We start from the raw sequence: 21,651 nt of genomic DNA, 5'->3' as shown, positions 1-21,651 counted from the left end.
GACATACATCCTGGTTGTCAGAGAGAAGCTAAAGAACATTTTAGTTAAAATCCTTCAGTCAGACTCCCCATATTCACCAAATACGAATATTTCTCATAGTCATACCACCCATTCAAAATTCTGCATTTAATGAAGAAACTTTAAATTTTACTGTATTTTGGCTATATATAATTAAAATTTATTTATTATTATTTTGAGACAGGGTTTCACTGTGTAGCCCTTGTTGGCATGGGACTCTCTCTATAGACAAGGATAGCCTTGGCCGCAGAGATCCATCTGTCTCTGCCTCCAGAGTGCTAGGAATAAAGGCGTTTGCCACCACACCTGGTTTAATGTTCTGTTTGTTTTAAGATATTTAAAGAAATGATTTTTAGGTGTGTGTGTGTGTGTGTGTGTGTGTGTTTGTGTGTGTAGGTGTGTGTGTGTGTGTGTGTTTGTGTGTGTAGGTGTGTGTGTGTGTGTGTGTGTGTGTGTGTAGGCCAGAGGACAGCTTTTGGGAGTTGGCTCTTGTCTTCTACCTTGTTGAAGCAGGATCATTCTCGTTTTCAGCCCTGCTGTGTCTCTCCAGCTTGCTGGCCCATGAGCTTAGGCTCTTCTGTCTCTGCTTCTCATCTTGCAGGGGGAGCGCTGGGGTTACAGAAGCACCAGGGGCCCAGACTCAGGTCGTCCAGCCTGCACCACACGTGCTTTTCCCCCAGAGCCACCCCGCTCGCTCATGCTGTAGCGAGAAGCGGCAGAGGCAGGCTGCCTGGTGGGTGGGGACGCAGCACAGTGCTCCACGGCGGCAGCTGCCGTAAAGAGAACACTGCGGATTCACTGACTTCGTGGCCTGGGTGCTCTTCCGGGTTCTCTGAGTCGGTTTGGATGACGTCAGATGTTCCCACATGCCCATTGCTGGTAGATGCTGTCATTGAGGCCGCTGTCAGCACACGTTTTGAAATTCTCTCAGTTTACCTATAATTCTCTACAGGCCGATTATTACATAGGGACTGGCCAGGATAGTAGTTCGTGCCTGTATCCCAGCACTTAGGAGGTTGAGGCAGGAGAATCAATAGTTCAAGGCCAGCCTCAGCTACAGAATGAGTTTGAGGCTATACTGTGCTGCGTAGGACCCTGTTTGAAACCCCTGCTCTCTACCTTCCAAAAGACAGACAGACAGAGAGGGAGTGGGGGAGAAAGGGGTGGAGAGAGAGAGAGAGAGAGAGAGAGAGAGAGAGAGAGAGGTTAGATGCAAGTTCTGGGAGCCCTGAGGCAAGGACAATATTCTCCAAATGGCAGAGGTGAAGTCAGTCAGCCATGACGACAAGCAGGATTTATCCAGGGAGAGGTCAGAAGGCCAGGTAGGCCTGGATTCTTGATAGTCCTTAATCTAATTTCTGGGCTCAGGACATAAGGCTAGGGATTCTGTCATATGTCTCTGCCTGACCTCAGCATGCCTGAGGAACCCGGGGGCAAGGTTCCCTTCAGAGCAGTTCTGAATGAGGTCAGAGAGAGCCGGGGTGCCATACTGCAGAGCCCAGCACCAGTGTGGTTAAGACGTTCCTCTGGGCCGTGTGTTCTCAGGCTCTGGAGTCCCAGGCAACCATGGCCCCTGCCATGTCCGCCAGCAGCAGCCCCGGTACGGTCTCAGTTGACGGCAGCACCCCTGGAAATCGAGGTGTCATGGAGCCCATGGAGACGGAAGCTCAAGAGGGCGGGAGGCCACATGCTGAGGAGAGACCTGGAGGCAGGAAGGCAACCCAGACAGATGGAACACTGCAAGTGGACGGAAGGACTGCGGGAGAGGGAGCGCGAGCCCCGCAGAGGACACAGGCCGATGAGAAGGCGCAGGTGGACGTCCTGACACATGGAAGTGAGAGACCGCGGCCGGACAGGAGTTCGCAGAAGGATCTGGTGACACAGAGGAGGGTGGATCCGCAGGCAGGACAGACGCAGGCAGATGAGGAGCGGCAGCGAGACCCAAGAGACACAAGGATACAGGAAGAAAAGGAGACACAGTTGGTGGACAGCATCCCCACAGCTTTCAAAACCCAGCCAGCACAGCCTGCTGTGGCCAGCCTCAGCTCACCGCCCAGGGCCCTCAAACTCTCTCCGTCAGCACGCCCTCGAGCTGCTCAGGTTATGGAATGTTTTGAGACGAGCCCGGAAGCATCTCAGGTCCAAGAAACATCTGGTTTCCTGCTTAGGTCCGAAGAGCCAGCAGTGACAGCCTCCAGAAGCCATGAGGACACTGTACCAGGTCCCCTGTCAGGGAACCAGATGTGCCCAGCACAGCTGCCCCCTGAGGGGAACTCGGAGCAGTTGGGGAGAGAAACATGTCAAAGGCCAGAGTGGGTAGGTCTGGTCCAGGCCAAGCAAGAGGACAGCCTGTCTCAGTGCCCCAAGGAGGAGCAGCCCGGGGAAACGCTGTATGTGGATCTCCCTGGTGGCCATTCAACTGGCTTGAGTCAGGAGGTGCCCACCATGCCCTCTTTTTCTGGAACCAGCCTGACCAATAGACTGCAGGAGGGGCTACCCAGCCCCTCAGCTTCTCATCAGCACATAAGCACGGACAACTTCCTCCCCTCCAGGGACCAGGACCTGCTGAGTTCTGCTCCCGCCCGGCAACAGGGGCCAGGGTCCCCCACCCAGAGTCACCCACCAGAAGCCATGGCCACCAGCAGTGAGGGAGCCTGTGCCAAGGAGCCAAATGTGGAGGGGAGGTCGTCGGGCACCCGGAGCTGCGACCCCGGGCTTATCGATTCCCTGAAGAACTATTTGCTTCTGCTGCTGAAGCTCTCCAGCCCAGAGACGGGTGAAGGCGGGGCACAGTCCCAGGATGAGGCCGCCACTGGAGGCCCAGCCTCCTCCTCTACTCTGGTCCCCACCGTGGAAGTGGCTGGGCTGAGCCCCAGGACATCGCGGCGCATCCTGGAACGCGTGGAGAACAATCACTTGGTGCAGAGTGCACAGACCCTGCTGCTGAGCCCCTGCACCTCCCGCCGACTTACTGGCCTCCTGGACCGTGAGGTACAGGCTGGCCAGCAGGCCCTGGCTGCTGCCCAGGGCTCCCGGGGCCCGAGCCCCAGCCCCCTCACCATCCCGGCCATTGTGGTGGGTGAGGAAGGAGGATCTGGTGCTGGCGAGGGAGGGGATTCCAGGGAGGAGACCTCCCAGGCAAGGGACAAGGATGGACTACTAGGGGAGGTGGATGGGCAGGCAGCGGAGAGCAGAACCCAGGAGCCCTGCCAAGAAGAGTCGACCCCAGGGGAGGCTGTGACGGGTCTCCCCGCAGCTACACCCGAGGAACTGGCTCTAGGGGCCCGGAGGAAGAGGTTCGTCCCTAAGGTCAGAGCAGCAGCAGATGGAGATGTGAACAAGGCTGAAGAAAGGGAGAGCCCCACAGTTTCTCCTCGGGGACCCAGGAAGGGCCTGACACCAGGGTCCCTAGGAACTCCAGGACGGGAGAGACGTTCCCCTACCCAGACCCGAAAGACCAACATGTTAGAGGTGCCTGGAACAGAAGAAGAGCCTGCAGCAGGAGACCTGGGCTCCAGACCCAAAGCCAGTGGCCCGGACTCAGAGCCTGCCCTGGATGAAGGCAAGCAGGAAGCTCCAGCCAAGCCGCGGAAAGCCAAAGACCTGCTGAAAGGTGAGTGCTGGGAGGGGGGGGCTGCCAGGAAGTTGCAGCCAGTTTGAGCATAGTACTCCTGCGCCCAGTACCACCCCATGGTGGGGGCACCTCCCTGCTAGGGGTCAGCAGGTTCCCTTGGGAACAGCACCCCGTGAGCTGTCAGAGAGGGCTGGCGTTTGTCATGCTCTCCTTCCTCAGGAAGTGAGGTGACAGAGGTGGTAGCCTCGGCGGTGGCGCAGTGAGCGGTAAAGGCATGGGGGAAGTCAAGTACTAGGTGAGGTCCTGTGGTAGACGTCTTTGATCCCAGCACTCCAGAGACTAAGGCAGAAGAACTGAGAAAGTTCAAGGTCAGCCTGGGCTATGTAGGGAGACCCTGTCCGAAAACCAAACAGCAAAAAATAAGCAAACCCAAAGGCGGCACTCAGCGCAGGACCTGGCTTCAGTGGCATCCCAGATCCGCCATCACCGTCACCATCACTAGACTTGTTCCATGGTGACCTCGTGGTCAAGATAAGACTCAAAGGCAGGTCTGTCGAGACAGGAACCTTTCTGGACTGCTCGTCACTGTTAGCGTGCTTAGCTGAGTCCCTCCCAGACCTGGGGTTGGGAGATTTTTATTTTCTGGTTAAGATGTGCGCTGGGGTGGGGTCAGGGTAGAAGCCTGAGGTATAGATGGAAGACAGCCAGGGCTATGAAAGTCTGGGCTCAGTCTGTTTCCCAAGGAAACCCGGGGATGCAGGGGTGTGGCTGGAGAGGGCACAGGGTGCTGGGGATGTAGCTTTTTGAAGCCTTTAAACATTAAAGGAATGGAGCCAGGCGGCAATGGTGCATGCCTTTAATCCCAGCACTCCAGGCAGATCTCTGTGAGTTTGAGGCCAGCCTGGTCTACAAAGTGGGTTCCAGGATAGCCAGGGCTTTACATAGAGAAACCCTATCTCGAAAAACCAAAAACAAACAAACAAACAACAACAACAAAAAACCCAAAACAGAAAAAAACCAAACAAACAAACAAACAGAAAAATTTAAATAAATGAATCTTAAAAAAAAAAAAAAAAGAGGGATCAAGCAAGTTGTCAGTCATCATGGTGGGAATTGGAACCTGACTTCTATTCAGGATTGAGCTATCTTATTCATTTCAGTGTTGGGACTTGAACCCAGGAGCTCTCCCAGGCCAGGCAAGTAAATTAAAATGAGAAAAGCATGTAGTTTTACTCTGAACATACAAAGAATCCATTTAACAAGTCCAGTGGTAGGCTGTTACAGAGAACCCTTGAGCTCAGTTGGATGTTGGTGTCTCCTGTTTGCAGCCCCACAGGTGATCCGGAAAATTCGCGTAGAGCAGTTTCCAGATGCTTCTGGCAGTCTGAAGCTCTGGTGCCAGTTTTTCAACATTGTTAGTGACTCGGTCTTGACATGGGCGAAGGATCAGCACCCAGTGGGTGAGGTGAGCAGGAGGTAAGCCGCCTGGGTACCACCGCCCCCTGACCAGGCTCCCCAATTGCAGGCCCCCTGACCAGGCTCCCCAATTGCAGTCACGTCGGACACTGTCCTGATATTTTCAACCCAGCCCCTCATTTTGCCCTCACAGTAGCCCCAGTGAGGGAGTCTGATATTTCACTGGAGATCAGAAAATTGAAGCTTAGAGGTCTTAAATCACAGGTCCTAAATCCTGCAGCGAGTGCCCCCTGTGTGGTTAAGGACCCATTTCTGTCCTTGGAACCTCTCACCACCTCCCCAGGGCTCCCAGAGCCTGGGTTCCCAGCAGCCGTGAGAGTTGGGGCAGAGGCCCCATGTCATGGTCATGACCCTCACGAGAAAGGTCTCCGCTCTCTGCAGCGCAGGGGACGAGGGCCCGGCGGCCTTGGCCATCGTCCGGGCATCTCCTGTGGACTGTGGCACGTATCGTTGTACCATCCAAAACGAGCACGGCTCGGCCTCCACTGACTTCTGCCTCAGCCCTGAGGGTGAGTGTCCTGCTGCTAGGATCTTGGGGGGCCAGGCCTTGTGGGTGGCAGCACTGTGCTGGACAGGGATGATGCTCTGCCTGGGCAGACAGCCAGAAGGCAGCGGTATCCTCTTTTTCTCCACATAGTGCTGTCCGGCTTCATCTCCAGAGAGGAAGGTGAAGGTATGTTGCCCCTCTGGGTAGGAGGGTGGGCCTTCACCCCAGCTCTGCCCTTTGCAGGGTTTCCTTCCTTAGGGGTCCACAATCCTTCCTAAATCTGCATGCTGCTCCCCTTTGCCCTCCCTCCCCCCCAGTTTAAGGTATGGCTTGGGGGGGGGGATGATAGAGAACTGATGTTTCTAAAGATTGTGGAAGAAGACAGGCTGGGGGTGGGGGAGCCCTTGGCAGGAGTTAATGCAGTCCTCCGCCCCCTTCAGAGTCCTTGAGGGCAGGACTGCCACCAGGGCATGCAGAGTTTCTCACGGTGCTCCGAGGACTTTGGCATCAGAGTCACCCGAAGTCTGCTGTGAACACAGTTCCTCTGCCCCCTTGTTCAAGCGTCCTGAATGTCTAGGGAAGACCTGGAAAATGTGCATTTTCTGAAGCTCTTTGGTGATAGTGAGATATACTCCCAAGTTGTTTGTTTTGAGATAGCATCTCACTGTGTAGCCCCAGCTGTCCTGGAACTCACTCTGTAGACCAGTTTGGTGTCAAACTCAGAGATCCACCTGCTTCTGTCTCCTGAGTGCTGAAATTAAATGTCTGTGCCACCATGCCTTGGCTACCCCCAAAATTTGACAAACACTTCAAGGGTTTGACTACCAGAGGAGAGTCTGCCATAAAATCTCTTTGTTCAGGGACTGGAGAGATGGCTCAGTGGTTAAGAGCACTGACTACTTTCCTAGAGGACCTGGGTTCAATTCCCAGTACCTACATAGCAGCTCATGCCTGTCTGTTACTCCAGTTCCAGGGCTTTAGACATGCATACAGGCAAAAAACAATTCACATTAAATAAAAATAAGTTACTTTCTAAAAAAGTCCCTTTCTTCAGTTGTCAAATAATATTTAATCTCTATCACATACAGACCGCTATCTGGGCTAGGCATGTCTGTAATCCCAGCACTTTGAGCCAGAGCCCGGAGAATTATCATAAATTTCAGGCAAGTCTGATCTGCATAGTGAGTTCCAACCCACCCTGCACTACAGAATGAGACCCTATCTCAAAACAACAAAATAAAAGAAACTAAATGCTCAAGCATATCAAAAAATGTCATAGGGATTCTTTAATATCATCGAATGTCCACTCTGCCCTGTTGTGTCTGTGTATTGGTTGGAGTCAGGAGCCACTAATTTATTTGGCAGATACATCTCTTGTCTTGTCCAACGTTAGCCCCCTGCCCCCTCCCCCCCCCACCGCCCCCTTTGGTTTCTCTCTTGCCATTCATTTGCTGAAGTCACTGGATACATAGAATTTCTTTTTTGTGGGTTTATATGTGAGTAGGTACACGTACATGAGTGTGTAGGTGCTAGAGATCCACTTTTTTTTTATGCAGAAAATGTGTTTATTATTTTCTTTGAATTCCTATTTTGATAGTTTCTTTTATATTTATTTATTTATTTATTTATTTATTTATTTATTTATTTATTTATTTTACAATACCATTCAGTTCTACATATGAGACATGGGTTTCCCTATTCTCCCCCTCCCACCCCCTCCCCTTACCCTCAGCCTACCCCCCATTCTCACCTCCTCCAGGACAAGTCCTCCCCCGAGGACTGTGATCAACCTGGTAGACTCAGTCCAGGCAGGTCCAGAGATCCACTTTGAGTGTTGCTCCTCGGGAGAAATTGCTCTTTTTGAGACAGCTTTCTCACTGAGACCTGGGTCTTTTCGATTCCACTGGCCAGTGAACCCTAGGGATTCACGATAGTGTTCCATGACTGGGGATTGAACTCAGGCCCTCGTGCGTTAGTGGCAAGCATTCAGTGAACGGAGCCATCTCCCCACCCCTGTGGTGTTTCCCGGTCCAGATTTTGCTCACTGTATCTTCGTGTACCTTCCATCTATATGCTTCTTCTAAACTGATGGATTAGAAAGTTGGCTCAGCTGGGCGGTGGTGGCGCACGCCTTTAATCCCAGCACTCGGGAGGCAGAAGCAGGCGGATCTCTGAATTGGAGGCCAGCCTGGGCTACAAAGTGAGTTCCAGGACAGGCTCCAAAGCTACACAGAGAAACCCTGTCTTGAAACCCCCCCCCCCAAAAAAAAAGTTGGGTCAGCTTCAGATTCAGGTGTAACGTGCTTGCTTGTTTTCTTGGCAAGAATAACCCACAGACTGGATGTAGTGTTACATGTCTAGAACTCCAGCCCTTGGGAGGCTAAGGCAGGAGGATTATGCGTTCAAGGTTTGCCTGAGCTGTATAGTGAGCCATTGTCTCCAAAACAAACAAATGAACAAAAACCAAAAGCAGTAACTCACAGGAGTACTGTTTATTTCCTTTTCTTCCTACCTAGAAGCAGGTAGTGTTGCATCCTTTCACTGTGGGTGATGCTCGGTGCTCGGTGGGTTCAGCAACCCTTTTGTGAAGTTAAAAAGCACTGTTCCCCACCCCACTTCATCATGTGGGCCGACTTAGTGGTCACTGATTATTGCCTGAGTCCATCGTCTCTTTGGGAGTTGCAACATGGCGGTATACGATCCCACCATTTCATCATCATCCATTAGTTGAGAAGAAATGAGCACAGTTACCTTGATACAAGCTTTCCGGGAGGAGGTGAAGGCTGAGTGCTGACTTCCCCTGTACTTACCAGTTTCAGAATAATAAGTTGATCTCTGGGAAGCCTCTGAAGTGACCAGGGAGGCTTGGTTCTTTTTCCAGGGGGACTGAGAGTTTTTTTTCAATCACCATTATGAACTAGTGGGCTTTCAACGTATTTGACATGCACAGTGCCTTATACTAATTATCCTCTTTGTTGCTAAAATTGCTTCATTTGGGGCCAAATGGAGTCCCTTTGGTTGGCTCTTTTGCTCTTTCGACAAATCTCCAGTATTTTCATTCTTTGTTTACAGTGGTGGAGATTGAACCCAGGGCCTTGCATACACTAAGCAAATGCTCTCCTGTTGAACTTGTCTCCAACCCTCTTCTTTTTTTTTTGTTTTTTTTGTTTTTGTTTTTCGAGACAGGGTTTCTTTGTGTAGCTTTGCGCCTTTCCTGGGACTCACTTGGTAGCCCAGGCTGGCCTCGAACTCACAGAGATCCACCTGGCTCTGCCTCCCGAGTGCTGGGATTAAAGGCATGCGCCACCACCGCCCGGCCTCCAACCCTCTTCTTACCTTTTATTTTGAGACAGAGTCTCAGTAAGTTGCCCACACTGTCCTGAAGTTCACACACAGTAGCCCAGGCAGGCCTTGGCCCTGTGGTGCCGTGGCCTCAGCCTCCCAAGTACCTAGGATGAAAGGCATGTAGCCGGAGGTCTGGCCTCCAGTAGTTCATGGTCACATCCTTGTTTTCTGGTGGTATACAATGGTTTAGATCCATACTGTACTTCTGATTGAGCCTTGGAACCGTTGTTTCTTCTGGGGGTTCTGGTCCCTTTAGCGGGAAATGGTGCTTAGTAACCCTAATGTTTTAGATCCATACTCTACACTTCCTGTTGAGCCTTGGAACCAGCTGTTTCTTCTGGGGGTTCTGGTCCCTTTAGCGGGAAATGGTGCTTAGTAACCATGTTGAGCACTGGTGCTTTTCATTGCTATTGAATTGATCTGGGAAGCATGTTTTCATCAAACATGTTGGTTAAAATAAAGTCATTGATTTATTTGCTCAAAACACTTAACCCTTTGAGGTAATTCTGATAATCTGTGTTGACTGCAAATGCCATAGAAGACGCTGGTCTTCCGCGGGCTCTTGCTGAGCATTCACGGTATGATGGGCACCACAGGAACAATGTTAAGTGGTACGAGTCGGGTAGCTTCTGCCCCGAACCCTCTACTGTGTGACAGTCTTGCATCCCAAGCCCTTTCCTTCCTATGGACCCTACCTCAGGCAGGCAGGAGATGCGAGTTCCCATGTCTCTCCTGTTCCCCTTCAGTTGGAGAAGAGATTGAGATGACCCCCATGGTGTTTGCTAAGGGTCTGGCTGACTCTGGCTGCTGGGGGGACAAGCTCTTTGGGCGATTGGTGAGCGAGGAACTCCGAGGGGGTGGACATGGATGTGGCCTTCAGAAGGCTTCCCAGGCCAAGGTCATCTACGGGCTAGAACCCATCTTCGAATCCGGCCGGACGTGTGTCATCAAGGTCTCCAGCCTGCTTGTGTTTGGACCCAGCAGTGAGACTTCTCTTCTGGGCAGAAACTATGACGTCACTATCCAGGTACTGTCCCGCCCTCTCCCCTACCCCATGCCCCCTCCCTCTACTCTATTACCTTTTCCCTTCCCCAGTCTGGGTTCTTTTGGAAGCCTCATGCAGAGATAGAATCCACCTCCATTTCAAGCTCATGAGGCTTCTAGGGTGGGTTCAAGGACTGGCTGAGATGCAGCTCTGAATCCAGACCCTTGGCCTCAGAGAACTTCAAGGTTTCAGAACCATTTGGCACCTACTTTTTAAAGTGTGTGTGTGTGTGTGTGTGTGTGTGTGTGTGTGTGTGCTCATGCAGAAGACAAAGGAGGATGGTGGGTGTCCTGCACTACCACTGTCTGCCCTATTCACTTGAAACAGGGTCTCTTGCTGAACCTGCAGCCAGGCCGGCAGCCAGTGAGCCCGGGCAGCCCAGCACACCTAGCCGAGGCTGACTTTTTACACGAGTCCTTGGCATTTGAACTCAGGTCTTCCTGCATGTGCAGCAAATGTTCTTAACCACTGAGCCCTTTACTCAGCCCCTGAATTATGTACATTGTCTCTGAGTCAGGGTTTCTCTATATAGCTCTGGCTGGTCTGGAACTTGCTCTGTAGACCAGGCTGGTTTTAAACTCAGAGATCCACCTGTCCCTGCCTCTTGAATGCTGAGATTAAATTCATGTGCTATCACACCCCATTAAAAAATTGTTTTTTTTTTTATGTGTGTATGGGTGTTTTGCCTACGTGTATGTGACACTGAGAAAACAGTGTCGGACCCCTCAGCTGCTTGTAAGGTGCCACGTGTGTCTGGGAATCAAACCGAGGTGCTCTGGAAGACCAGTCAAGCACTGCTCTGCCTCTCCAGCCCCCAAATTATCCTTTTCGTAGCAGAAGCCTTTCTCCTGCTTCAAATCCAACCTCACTGAAGTCTTATTATGGGAAATAAAAGGGAGTGGTGTGGGTGGGGAGGACATTCTGCCCATGGACTGCAGAAGGGTCCCTGGGGCACCATTCTCTAGCCTTAGGGCTCCAGTAAACCCAGTTCAGAAACCACTTTGAAAACCTCAATTAGACAAAAGCCCACAGCCCATTGTTATTCAGAAGAGAAAATTAGACGTGGAGAAGAAAGCCTGAAGCAGTGAGCCCTGCTTTCCTCAGGCAAGGCTTTCTCCCTGTGGTCCCCTGGCAGGCGGCCCATTCACTCTGACAGGCACACCAGATGACGGCGGAGCCTCCTTGCTGATGAGATTTGCTTTCTTCTAATCCGTAGGGGTGCAAAATCCAGAACATGAGTCGGGAGTACTGCAAAATCTTTGCAGCTGAAGCCCGGGCAGTGCCTGGCTTCGGGGAGGTGCCCGAGTAAGTACACTAAAGAGGGCCTGTGTAGCACGTGCCTTGGGCATGTGCAAAGACCGTGATGTCACAACCTCTCGGGGCCTTCCTGAGCTCCAACCAGGTACAGATGGCCTCCCAGCCGCCACACACTCAGCTCAGTGATCCCACATTTGGAAGTGAGGACATCAAGATTCACTATCCACTTCAGGAAAGTCCCCCGCCCCCTCCCCCCAGGATTCCTTCCCCTCACTTTTAGCCCAGATTTCTCAGTGGCAGAACTTACTTCCACAGCCGGTTCTGGGGCTCTGGAGAGAGGGGAAGGGGTAGGGACGCTAGGCAACTGGGTAGGATTCTAATGTGGCAGGTGGACGGGATGGGTCAGTGCGGACTCCTGGCCTGAGCTGTGAATGCCTCTCCTGCATATGGTCTCTCGCTGGCATCAGCCATCAAGCCCACATCCCTTAAATCCCTTCCTGCAGGTGCCCTTCCCATTCGCACAGACTTTCCTCAGTCCTCACCCAAATACCGGCTGCTGGGGGCCACAGCAGGGTTTAATTTTAGTCCTATTGACCACAGAGAATGGGTCCAGCTCTGAAGTCAGGGGCCATTTTCCATCCTTCCTTCTGTCCATCATGCCCAGGGCTGAGAACTCTTTCCAGGAAGGTCCTTTCTTTCAGATAGGGAATGAACAGGGCAGGCGGAAGGTGCTCTCTGTGGCTGGGTCTTCCGACCTCCTGCTGAGTGCAGCTCTCTTTAGGATCATCCCACTGTATTTGATCTACCGGCCTGCAAACAACATACCTTACGCTACCCTGGAGGAAGACCTGGGCAAGCCCCTGCAGTGCTACTGCTCCCGAGGACACCCGGGCTGTGCCGGGGCACCGGCGGCGGCGGCACCCAGCGGCTCCGAGGCCATGCAGAAGTGCCAGACTTTCCAGCACTGGCTCTATCAGTGGACGAACGGCAGCTTCCTCGTCACAGATTTGGCAGGTAGGAGGGTGGAGGGCGTACAGGCGCACCATGTGGGAGCATGCGGAGATCCAGGCAGAGCACAGAGCACGCGTGTTGGCTCACAGCGCATTTATCCTCCTCTGTGGTAACACTGATTTTATAACTGAGATTGGGCAGAGACTGTTCTGCCTGCAGCCCCTGGATACACCGAGAGACCAGTTTGCAATGTAGTTACATTTGAAGGGCTGAAGTCCAAACCCACCCAAAATTGAAATGATTTGTTTTAGATTTCAGTTTTTTTATTTATGTAAAGGCATGTAAAATAGCTGGGTTTGTGTTTGTTTTAGTTCTTGTTTTTGAGACAGGCTGGCCTGGAACTTGGTATGTAGACTAGACTGGCCTCCTGTCCCCCAGGCACCGGGGTTACAGGCGTACCCAATGGCACCCTGTCCCAGTTGCATTTAAAGGGGTGCAGTTCAGGCCCACCTGCTTATTTTCTAGAGCATTGCATGGGATCTGATTCAAAACCCACAATCAGCTTTCCGATACCTCCTTCCCCTTGCTTTTCACCTTGCTCTTGACTTTCTCACTTCCAAACCTCCCAAACGCTCTACTACCACAGCGCAAAAACATTATTGCCATTCATGGTGCTGCGTACCTACAATCCTGGGATTGTGAAGCCAAAGTGGAAGAATTCTAAGTCTGCAGCCAGCCTGAGCAGCAAGTGAGACTCTGTCTCAACACAGACAAACTGTCATCCCAGCACTCTGGAAATAGACACAGAAAGATCAGGAGTTTGTGGTCATTCTTGGCTACATAGTGAATCTGAAGAGAGCCTGGGCTACCTGAAAGGTGTGTGTGTGTGTGTGTGTGTGTGTGTGTGTGTGTGTGTGTGTGGTGTGTGTGTGTGTGTGTGTGTGTGTGGTGTGTGTGTATGTATGTATGTATGTGTGTGTGGGGTGTGTGTGTGTGTGTGTGTTTGTGTGTGTGTGGTGTGTATGTGTGTGTGTGTTGAGGCAGAGCTTTGTTGAGTTGGTTCTCTCCTTCCAGCATGAGTTGGGTTAACCGGCTTTCTCAGAAAGTATCTTTACCTACTGAGATATCATTGATGCGTGTGTGTGTGTGTGTGTGTGTGTGTGTGTGTGTGTGTGTGTGTGTGTATGGGAGCTAGATGACATACCAAGCCATCATTATTCAATATATTAACTCTCAGTGCACACCTATCATCTCGGCACAAGGGAAACTGAGTCAGGAAATCAGCAGGACCCTTTTGTAAACAACAAAAACAAACACCAAAGCAATCATAAGGGAAGTAAAGCTCAGGCAGGTCAAGCCAATAATCTCTCTGGGATGTGGTTGCCTTTCATTCTCTCGAATGGTGTCTTCGTACCCCTCAGACTTGTGATCAGCATGGAGACCCTGCATTTGAGAAGGCCTTTTGCAAGCTAAAATTCTGTGCATGTGTGGGGGTCATTAGTAAAACACACAATGAAATGGGACAAACCAAGTGTCTTAATAGTTCATACAGCTCGGGAGTGAAAGTGTTGAAATTGAAATCTAGATTGGTCTGATTCTGTAGCCCACGATTGTTCCACCCTTCACATGATGATTCCCAGCCCGTGAGGGAAAGGCACCTTCCTAGAGAGAGGCTGGGCTGCTTAGACACGGGGACAGAGGATCATAGGCCCGAACCTGAATGCCGGAGACACTTACGGACTAACCTGCATGAGAGATTTTTCCCACCCGCATTGTGCCGGGCCGTTCTCCGAGGCTGCCTTTCCCAGTCAGGTCTCTGGTTTCTTGGAGTTCTTGCTGCCTTTGTGAGAGTGTGAACCCTGTCTCAGCCAGTGTTGTCTTTCTGCGGTCCCATTCCCACCGTCTCTTCCCTGGCTGGACGACTACCCTGTTAAGAGGAAGGAGAAGGTTTTGGTCCAGAGCCCAAGGATGGTCCACTCTGTGGACCGGTCTGACCTATAAAGGCCAGCTTGCAGAGTTGGCTCCAGTCAGTTTAGAAGTTCCTTCCTAAGGTGACACTGGGCTGGAGACACAGGGTCCTGGCAGCTGGCCAGGCTGCCATCAACTCTCTACTTTTTTCCCCCAGGGGTTGACTGGAAGATGACCGACGTACAGATTGCTACCAAACTTCGAGGGTGAGTGGTTCTTGGAGACTGAATGTCTTATAGAGTCTTCTCGGAGTGTCAGATACCCTAACCCCGAGGTGCTGCGTAATCCCAGTCACTGAACCTATGACCTTGGGGACACTGATCCTCCCTGCCCCATACCTCTGACCCAAATGCCCACACAAAAAGCTTCCTGCAATTCTGGGTCCCCTTCTACTTCCTTTGAGAAGCTACAGGATACAGATGAGCAAGGGTCCTGCAGCTAGACCAACTAGACAGCCAGCTGTAGAGCCGTAGAGACAGCCATAGACCAACTAGACAGCTGTAGACCAACTAGACAGCCGTAGACCAACTAGACAGCCGTAGACCAACTAGACAGCTGTAGACCAACTAGACAGCCGGGCCACCAGACTACAGCAATTTACATCAAAAATGGCCCATCTGATGAATCCTAGGTGTCAGGGTAGGAGGAAGCCGTTTTAAATTGGGGTTTGGGAGGGAACCACCTGAGGTAGCACTCTGACGTCAGCCGTCCTAAAGCCGGCTACCGCAGGCCTGTAACATAGTAGGCCCACTCGGCGCTTGTGTTTGGCTGCAGATACCAAGGCCTCAAGGAGAGCTGTTTCCCTGCCCTGCTGGACCAGTTTGCCTCTTCCCATCAGTGCACCACCTACTGTGAGATGCTGAGGTTGAAACCCCTCAAGGGCCCTGAGGCTGCCCACCCCCCAGCCAAGGCCAAAGGCTCCAAGAGTCCATCTGCTGGAAGGAAAGGCTCCCAGCTGAGTCCCCAGCCTCCGAAGAAAGGCGTTCCCAGTCCCCAGGGCTCCCGGAAGAGTGCGCCAAGCTTCAAGACCACACCTCAGGCCTCTGAGGCAGTCACTGGTCAGTTATTAGGACAGGCCCCTGCCCCAGAGGGGAGCTCGAAGGCTCAGGGCATGCGGTAGCCCCAACAGGAGGCTGGGGGCCTCTACTCGAGAGCAGACCAACAGGAAGCAGCTTGAACCAGATGGAGACGTTTTTCAATTCAGGACTAAGCCGAGGAGGTGCCCCAAGCAGGTACCTCTTGGGGACCTCTCTCGGTAGTTTCACCTCACTGGAAGGCTCTGGGCACAGCACGTGACCTGGTGGCCTCTTCTAGTGCCGTTACTGCCCAGGGCTCCCAGGCCTCAAGTGGGGCCCACCTCCAAGCGCCTGGTGGCCTCGGCCCTCCTTTAAGTTTACACTCGCCACTGCCGGAGGCTCCCCGAGTCCTCTGCATGAGCTCTGCACTCTTGATGCAGCCCCAGCCGCCATGCAAGCAAAGGTTGCAGTCTGGGGCCTGCTGGCCAGCATTTACCTTCTCACCCCTGCTTATCCCGCCCTCTCCCTGTCCTCAGGGCGCCAGACTTCCTGTGGGGTCTAGCCTTGTGACTCTCAGGGTTTCATCTCTCAGCCTCTCTGCCACATTCGCCACGGCTTATCCTGCGACTCACCTGCCCCGAGTCCAGCTGGGACCCGGGGCCCTTCTGGAGCCCGTCGTGTCTTCGAGCGGTGTTGTTCTTGTTTTTGTGTGACGATACATGGTCTTGTCACTCTGGCACGCACTTGTTTCTCATGCTCCCTTGCGCACGCCCTCTTCCTAGGCTTTGCACCCGATGCAGTCTGCTGCCTACCCTTCACTGGCTTGTGCTTGACCCTTTGTCCAAGGCCTTCTTCCATCCTGACCTTGCACCCTGCCCACCAGTGGCTGGGTGAGGAGCGGCCTCTCTGGCTTCGCTCCACCCCAGGGCACTCTTCCTGGTTCTCTGGGCTTCTCCGCTCGTGAGGAGGGAGGGAGGACGAGGGTGCGTGAACAGCTGGACGCAGAGGCGGGGTTTTGACTTTGAGGCACCTTGTGCTCCGTTCTGAGAGCAGTGAGGCTGCAGCCAACGTCACATCTCTGTCCTAAAGGAGTGGAAGGCTGGGACTCTTCCTCATGAGGGAGGGGACACAGGGTGATCCAGGAGGGTTGCCATCATTCACGTGCTCGGCTAGAGAAGGATGTCTCTGTACCTACCTCCAACCATTTGCTCTTGATCCTGGGACTCAACTCCAGATCCTCAGGTGTGGGTTCCCAGGGAATTTCTGTGCTGGGTCCAGCACCCTGGGTCCTTCCTAGACACCCCTCCTTGAGACCCAGGATGGGGTAGGTCCCGGAGCTAGCCTGCTCCCCTTGTTATGAAATAAAGGCAGCAACTGTGTGTCCTGTTTCTTGCCCTCGTCTGGTGTGATTATCGATTAAGAAAGGTCAAGAAGACTCTCTGTAGAAGTCCCCGGGCCTGTGGCAAAATGGCTGTGCTTTGGCTCCTCGCCTGGGTTGGTCTCAGTCACCTGGGGCCACGGCTGGGCTGGAGCTGATGACCCCTGCCCTGCAGCAGGAGGCTGGGAACTTACTTCATCCCCTTGGAACTGAGCCTTCATTTGGCAGAGGGCCTGGCAGGAAGGGATCCAAGAAGAAGAGCGGAGCTGGGGGCGCAGCAGAAACTTCATCTCCCGGCCGCTTCCACAGCAAGGGGAGCCCAGCAGCAGAGCAGCCAGCCGACTTTCACCTACTGGCCAGGTCCTTTCCTCCTGCTCAGCAAGGGCTCAGGAGCTGCCCTGCCCACCCCGCCCCGCCCAGGGCTTCCTACCCCGCCCCACCCAGGGCCTCCCCTTCCCTGGGGGTGCCTGTCACTTCTCTCCCTCCTCCCTGCTCCGGTGACCCTCACTCTTTCTTCTTGCCCCAGTGTGCCCCCAGTTCCACCAGCCTGCACATCTAGTGAGAGCTGGGCCATTCATTGTTCAAGCATTAATTCATTCAGCAGACACATACTCAGCACCTGCTGGATGCCAGACCCAGGCGGGCAGCTCCTGAAAGGCAACGTGCATCAGTGTGGGAGAGAGGTGTATTTTTTAGGATGTGGATGTTAAGCAGCAGAAATTATAAGTTGGACCAACTGAATGGAGAAAACGGCTATGGGAAGGATACGGGAGCAGATCACTCAGAACCAAAGAATAGCTGAACAGTTCGCTTTGGGGAAAAGGAGCCTGGGCAGCTCTCAGTAGCTGCTGCCTTTGCTCCCAGAAGGTTTCTCCACCAAAATTCAAATTCTGGCCAAGACAATCTGACCTGGGGCTCAGGGACTCACAGGGTGGGGGAGAGGTAGTATTCCAAAAGTTGGGGATTATTTCTGACATAGCATCTCATGTAGCCCAGGCTGGCTTCAAACTCACTATACATAGTAGTTGAGAGGCTGGCCCTGGACCTCCAAAGTGCTGGAATTACCCAGGCTAAGAAATCGAGTCTTCTCGGAGGAACGGAGACTGGAAGGACAGAAAGGATTTGGTGGGCAATGCTGAGAGACACACCGTGACCCAGACACAAAGACTTCCCCAACATGCATTCTGTTACCACGTCCACATTCAGTCACAACCCAATGCCCCGCTTAGAGAGGGATGCACTCAGTACCCAACTGCTAACCCTAAGGACAGCCGGGGAGGCTGCCATTTGTCAAAGTCGGGCGCTGGTAGCTACGGCTTTTCAGTTTAATCATAATCCCACTTTGAAATTCTACACTCTGTGAACTGGCAAGATTAACCAAATCCAACCAAAATGATAGAAGCTCCCGGCTTTTGACCTCTTGGGCTCCGTTCTCATGTCTGGCCCCCTTGGGAGTCTTGCCTGTGTGACAGGACCTTCTTCTGGACAGGACGAGGCCAGAAGTACTCCAGGAATCTCTAGTCCTGCTCTGCGTTACATAGCAGCTCGTTTTCTTTCTCCTCCGGATTCCTGCTAGCTGTGTCCATAATCTCTTTTCACAGGTTGCTCACTATAAGGACCCTGAATGGCTGCCTTGGCTTTCAGTTGAGTTACTGTCTCTTTGAGGATGTGTATCTTCCTTGGGGACCTTGTGGGGAGCCAGAGAGCTGTTTCTCAGAAGGGTAATAGTTACCTGTTGACTAGAACACCATTCGGTCCCAAATTCTGGACTCTCCCACCATATTTTTCTTGTTAGGCATAACCATGAGCTCTCTAGCAATGCCTGTCACAGGCCTGTCAATTACATGGAGATGTAATCCCCCATGAGCCACAGGTAGACCCCTCACGTATGGTTGGACCTGGCAGCCTGCTGGCTGGACCAGTCATTTCAGCAGCTATCCCAGCTCGAGAGCTTTCACTTGCTTTAGGCCCAGCCCAGAGCTGGCAGCCTTCTAGACTGATCAGTCAAAAAAAATGGACTTTAATAGCAAGGAGTTTGACCCATAGTACAAAGGGACTTTAAAAAACCAAAGACTGTTCTGACTCAACAGTCCCATTTACCACCAGAACTTCCTCAAGGAGCAAGTGTGTGCTCCTTGCATTTCCAAGTCCTATATTACTAGTCTCTCTCTTGCTCGCACACACAACACACACACACACACACACACACACACACACACACACACACACACACACACACTATGTGCCATATTAAGGCATCCAGAGACACTGCTGACCCCCTAGTCCTACAGACCACAACTGTAACACAGATCTCTTGGAGGAAGTTGGAAGGAAGTCTCACAGTATGCATCTATCTGGTTGTAAGAATAAGGGCTTTGCCAGCACTCGGGAGGCAGAGCCAGGCAGATCTCTGTGAGTTCAAAGCCAGCCTGGTCTACAGAGCGAGATCCAGGACAGGCACCAAAACCTGCACAGAGAAACCCTGTCTCGAAAAAAACCAAAAACCAACCAAACAAAAAAAGAATAAGGGCTTCCTTCAAAGAAGTATTTGGTTGCCTGACTTCCTCTTCGGGTGAAGTCTAGAAATCAGGTAGGATATCTTGACTTTTACCGTGGCAGCCTGAGACTCGCCTGTTGGTGCAACCAGAAGTCTTTAGTCACAGTGACCACTAGGTAACACTCAGGGGCTGCCTGACCTTTCCCATTCCTCAGACTCAGCTCCAAGACTGGCTCCTACAACCAAGTCCATTAGTCACCCAGTCCGCTCTGCTTCTCCACTGCTGTGGTGAGGGGGCAGCCCTGCTGGCCAGTTCTCCGGGGGAAGCCAGCAGAGCCCCACCCACTCTCAGAGGCAGCAGGAATCCATCTTCTTTGTCTTGCCCGAAGGCAGAGGCAGGTGGGGATGGATGCATGCTAGGGACCCAATAAAACATTTTTGTCTCCTGAAATCTTAGGACTCCTGCTTTTCTTGTGTTGGTCTTTGTGTCTGTTAAGAGCATGTGTGGGGGTCTTGCTGTGTTTCCCAGCTTGACCCCAACTCCTATGCGCAAAGGTTCTTCCATCCCAGCCTCCCAAGTCACTGGGACTACAGGCACACATAACTGCAGCCGCTCTTGTGGTCTTTGATGTGACCTAGCATATGGGACTACAGGCACACATAACTGCAGCCACTCTTGTGGTCTTTGATGTGACCTAGCATAAGCCAACATTTGGTCCAGATTTATGCTATTCATAAATGTCCTCAAAAATGGGAAAATCTGTCAGGGTCTGTGAGGTTCTATGCGGAATGAAGAGTCTCTGGTGACCGACCGTGTGCATCAGTAAAGAAGACCTGAGCTCGAATTCCGCTGCTCAGCTTACTGAGCACCATTTCACAAGTTTCTGCCTAGTCTCTGAAGAGTGTGTTTTCTCTGTTCTGTGCAGTTTCTTCAGGGCACGGTCTCTTCTTTTCCTCATGGGGTGCTGCAGAGCGTGGACTCTGTGTGTTGACCGAGCAGTCGTGTAGTGTCAGCAAAGGGAGGCTGTCTCCTGCCAGAGCACGAAGGAAATGCTCCTGTCAGCTTGTATTCAGTGAACTCTGAACACTGCTGGGCGAGGTGGTGACTTCTGCGACTGGGTGAGGCTGTGTGTCATCTGCAGGTGGATTTCCAGTTTTACAGAACTAACCGCTGGGCTTATTTTTAAGCAAAATCAATGGCTACACGCTGCAAGGAGATTTCTACATAATCACAGAAGGTCCCTCGCTTCACTCCTGTGGAGGGAAAGAGAATTTGAACTATCACAAATGGCTTTAAAAGGTGACCAATGAGGGATGGTAGGGTGGCTCAGTGGGTAGGGGTGTGGCCTCCAGCCTGATGACCCAAGGTTGATCCAATTCCTGCAAGCTCTCTTCTGACTCCCTCCCACACATACTAAGTGTAATATAAATAAATCATCAAAGATTTATTTCTATTACTATTTGTTTTTATTTTTTATTATTTTATTTTATTTTATTTTATAATTTAATTTTACATATCAGCCACGGATTCCCTTGTTCTCCCCCCTCCTCCCGCCGCCTCCCCCCCATTCCCATCTCCTCCAGGGCAAAGACTCCCCTGAGGATTGAGTTCAACCTGGTAGATTCAGTCCAGGCAGGTCCAGTCCCCTCCTCCCAGGCTGAGCCAAGTGTTCCTGCATAGGCCCCAGGTTCCAAACAGCCAACTTATGAAATGAGTACAGGACCCAGTACCACTGCCTAGATGCCTCCCAAGCAGATCAAGCCAATCGACTGTCTCACCTATTCAGAGGGCCTGATCCATTTGGGGGCCCCTCAGCCTTTGGTTCATAGTTCATGTGTTTCCATTCTTTTGGCTATTTGTCCCTGTGCTTTATCCAACCTTGGTCTCAACAATTTTCACTCATATAAACCCTCCTCTTTCTTGCCAGTTGGACTCCTGGAGTTCCACCTGGGGCCTGGCCGTGGATCTCTGCATCCGGTTCTCTCAGCCATTGGATGGGGTTTCTAGCATGACAATTAGGGTGTTTGGCCATCCTACCACCAGAGTGTCAGCTTGGGCTGTCTCTCGGCCATTGCCAGTTGTCTATTGTGGGGGTATCTTTGTATATGCGCGCGCGCGCGCGCGCGCGCGCGCGTGTGTGTGTGTGTGTGTGTGTGTGTGTGTGTGTGTGTTACCCTTGAGGCCAGAAGAAGGCCTCCCTTGGAGCTGGAGTTACAGGTTCTTGTAAGCTGCCTGGCATGGGTACTGGGAACAGAGTTTGTCTACTCTGTAAGAGCAGCAAACACTCTGAATTACTAAGACATCTTTCCAATCCCCAAGGTAATAAAAATACTTTAAAAAATAGGTGTGCAATGATTTTCCCATCCTAGTGTATGAACAGGGTCTCAATGTGCTTCTCCCTGACTCACCTTCACAACAAACTCCAGAAGCAAGTCCCGGCTCCCTGGGGAAGTGAGAAGTCAAAAATCACCCGGTTAGGTTACCCTCCTGTCTAGTGAGAATGTGTGTGGGGTTAAGCTCTGCCCGCCCTTACCTGGCTGCGACTTAGGTAGGAGCAGACTTATTCACAGGATGCCTGGGTAGCCCATGGGGCTAAGGAGACACTGACTGGCAATTCTAGGAGAAGATGGTAACCAGG

At 52.1% G+C, this 21,651-nt stretch overlaps 1 protein-coding gene across 1 annotated transcript in view; it reads left to right on the top strand.

Moving 5' to 3' along the window:
- The window catches only part of Alpk3 (alpha kinase 3), a 47,472-nt gene extending 30,947 nt beyond the window's left edge, over positions 1-16,525 (top strand). Inside the window, exons 6-14 of the mRNA XM_028873781.2 lie at positions 1,564-3,631; positions 4,921-5,068; positions 5,450-5,577; positions 5,706-5,741; positions 9,647-9,927; positions 11,162-11,250; positions 11,984-12,216; positions 14,279-14,327; positions 14,896-16,525. Of these exons, the coding sequence (XP_028729614.1) occupies positions 1,564-3,631; positions 4,921-5,068; positions 5,450-5,577; positions 5,706-5,741; positions 9,647-9,927; positions 11,162-11,250; positions 11,984-12,216; positions 14,279-14,327; positions 14,896-15,241 (3,378 nt within the window). The 3' untranslated portion in view covers positions 15,242-16,525. The remainder of the gene's footprint in view (positions 1-1,563; positions 3,632-4,920; positions 5,069-5,449; positions 5,578-5,705; positions 5,742-9,646; positions 9,928-11,161; positions 11,251-11,983; positions 12,217-14,278; positions 14,328-14,895) is intronic.
- Positions 16,526-21,651: the final 5,126 nt, after the last annotated feature.

The sequence above is a fragment of the Peromyscus leucopus genome, chromosome 1 (assembly GCF_004664715.2).
Source record: "Peromyscus leucopus breed LL Stock chromosome 1, UCI_PerLeu_2.1, whole genome shotgun sequence".
Lineage (NCBI taxonomy): Eukaryota > Metazoa > Chordata > Mammalia > Rodentia > Cricetidae > Peromyscus > Peromyscus leucopus.
This window is presented reverse-complemented; position numbering and strand designations above follow the sequence as displayed.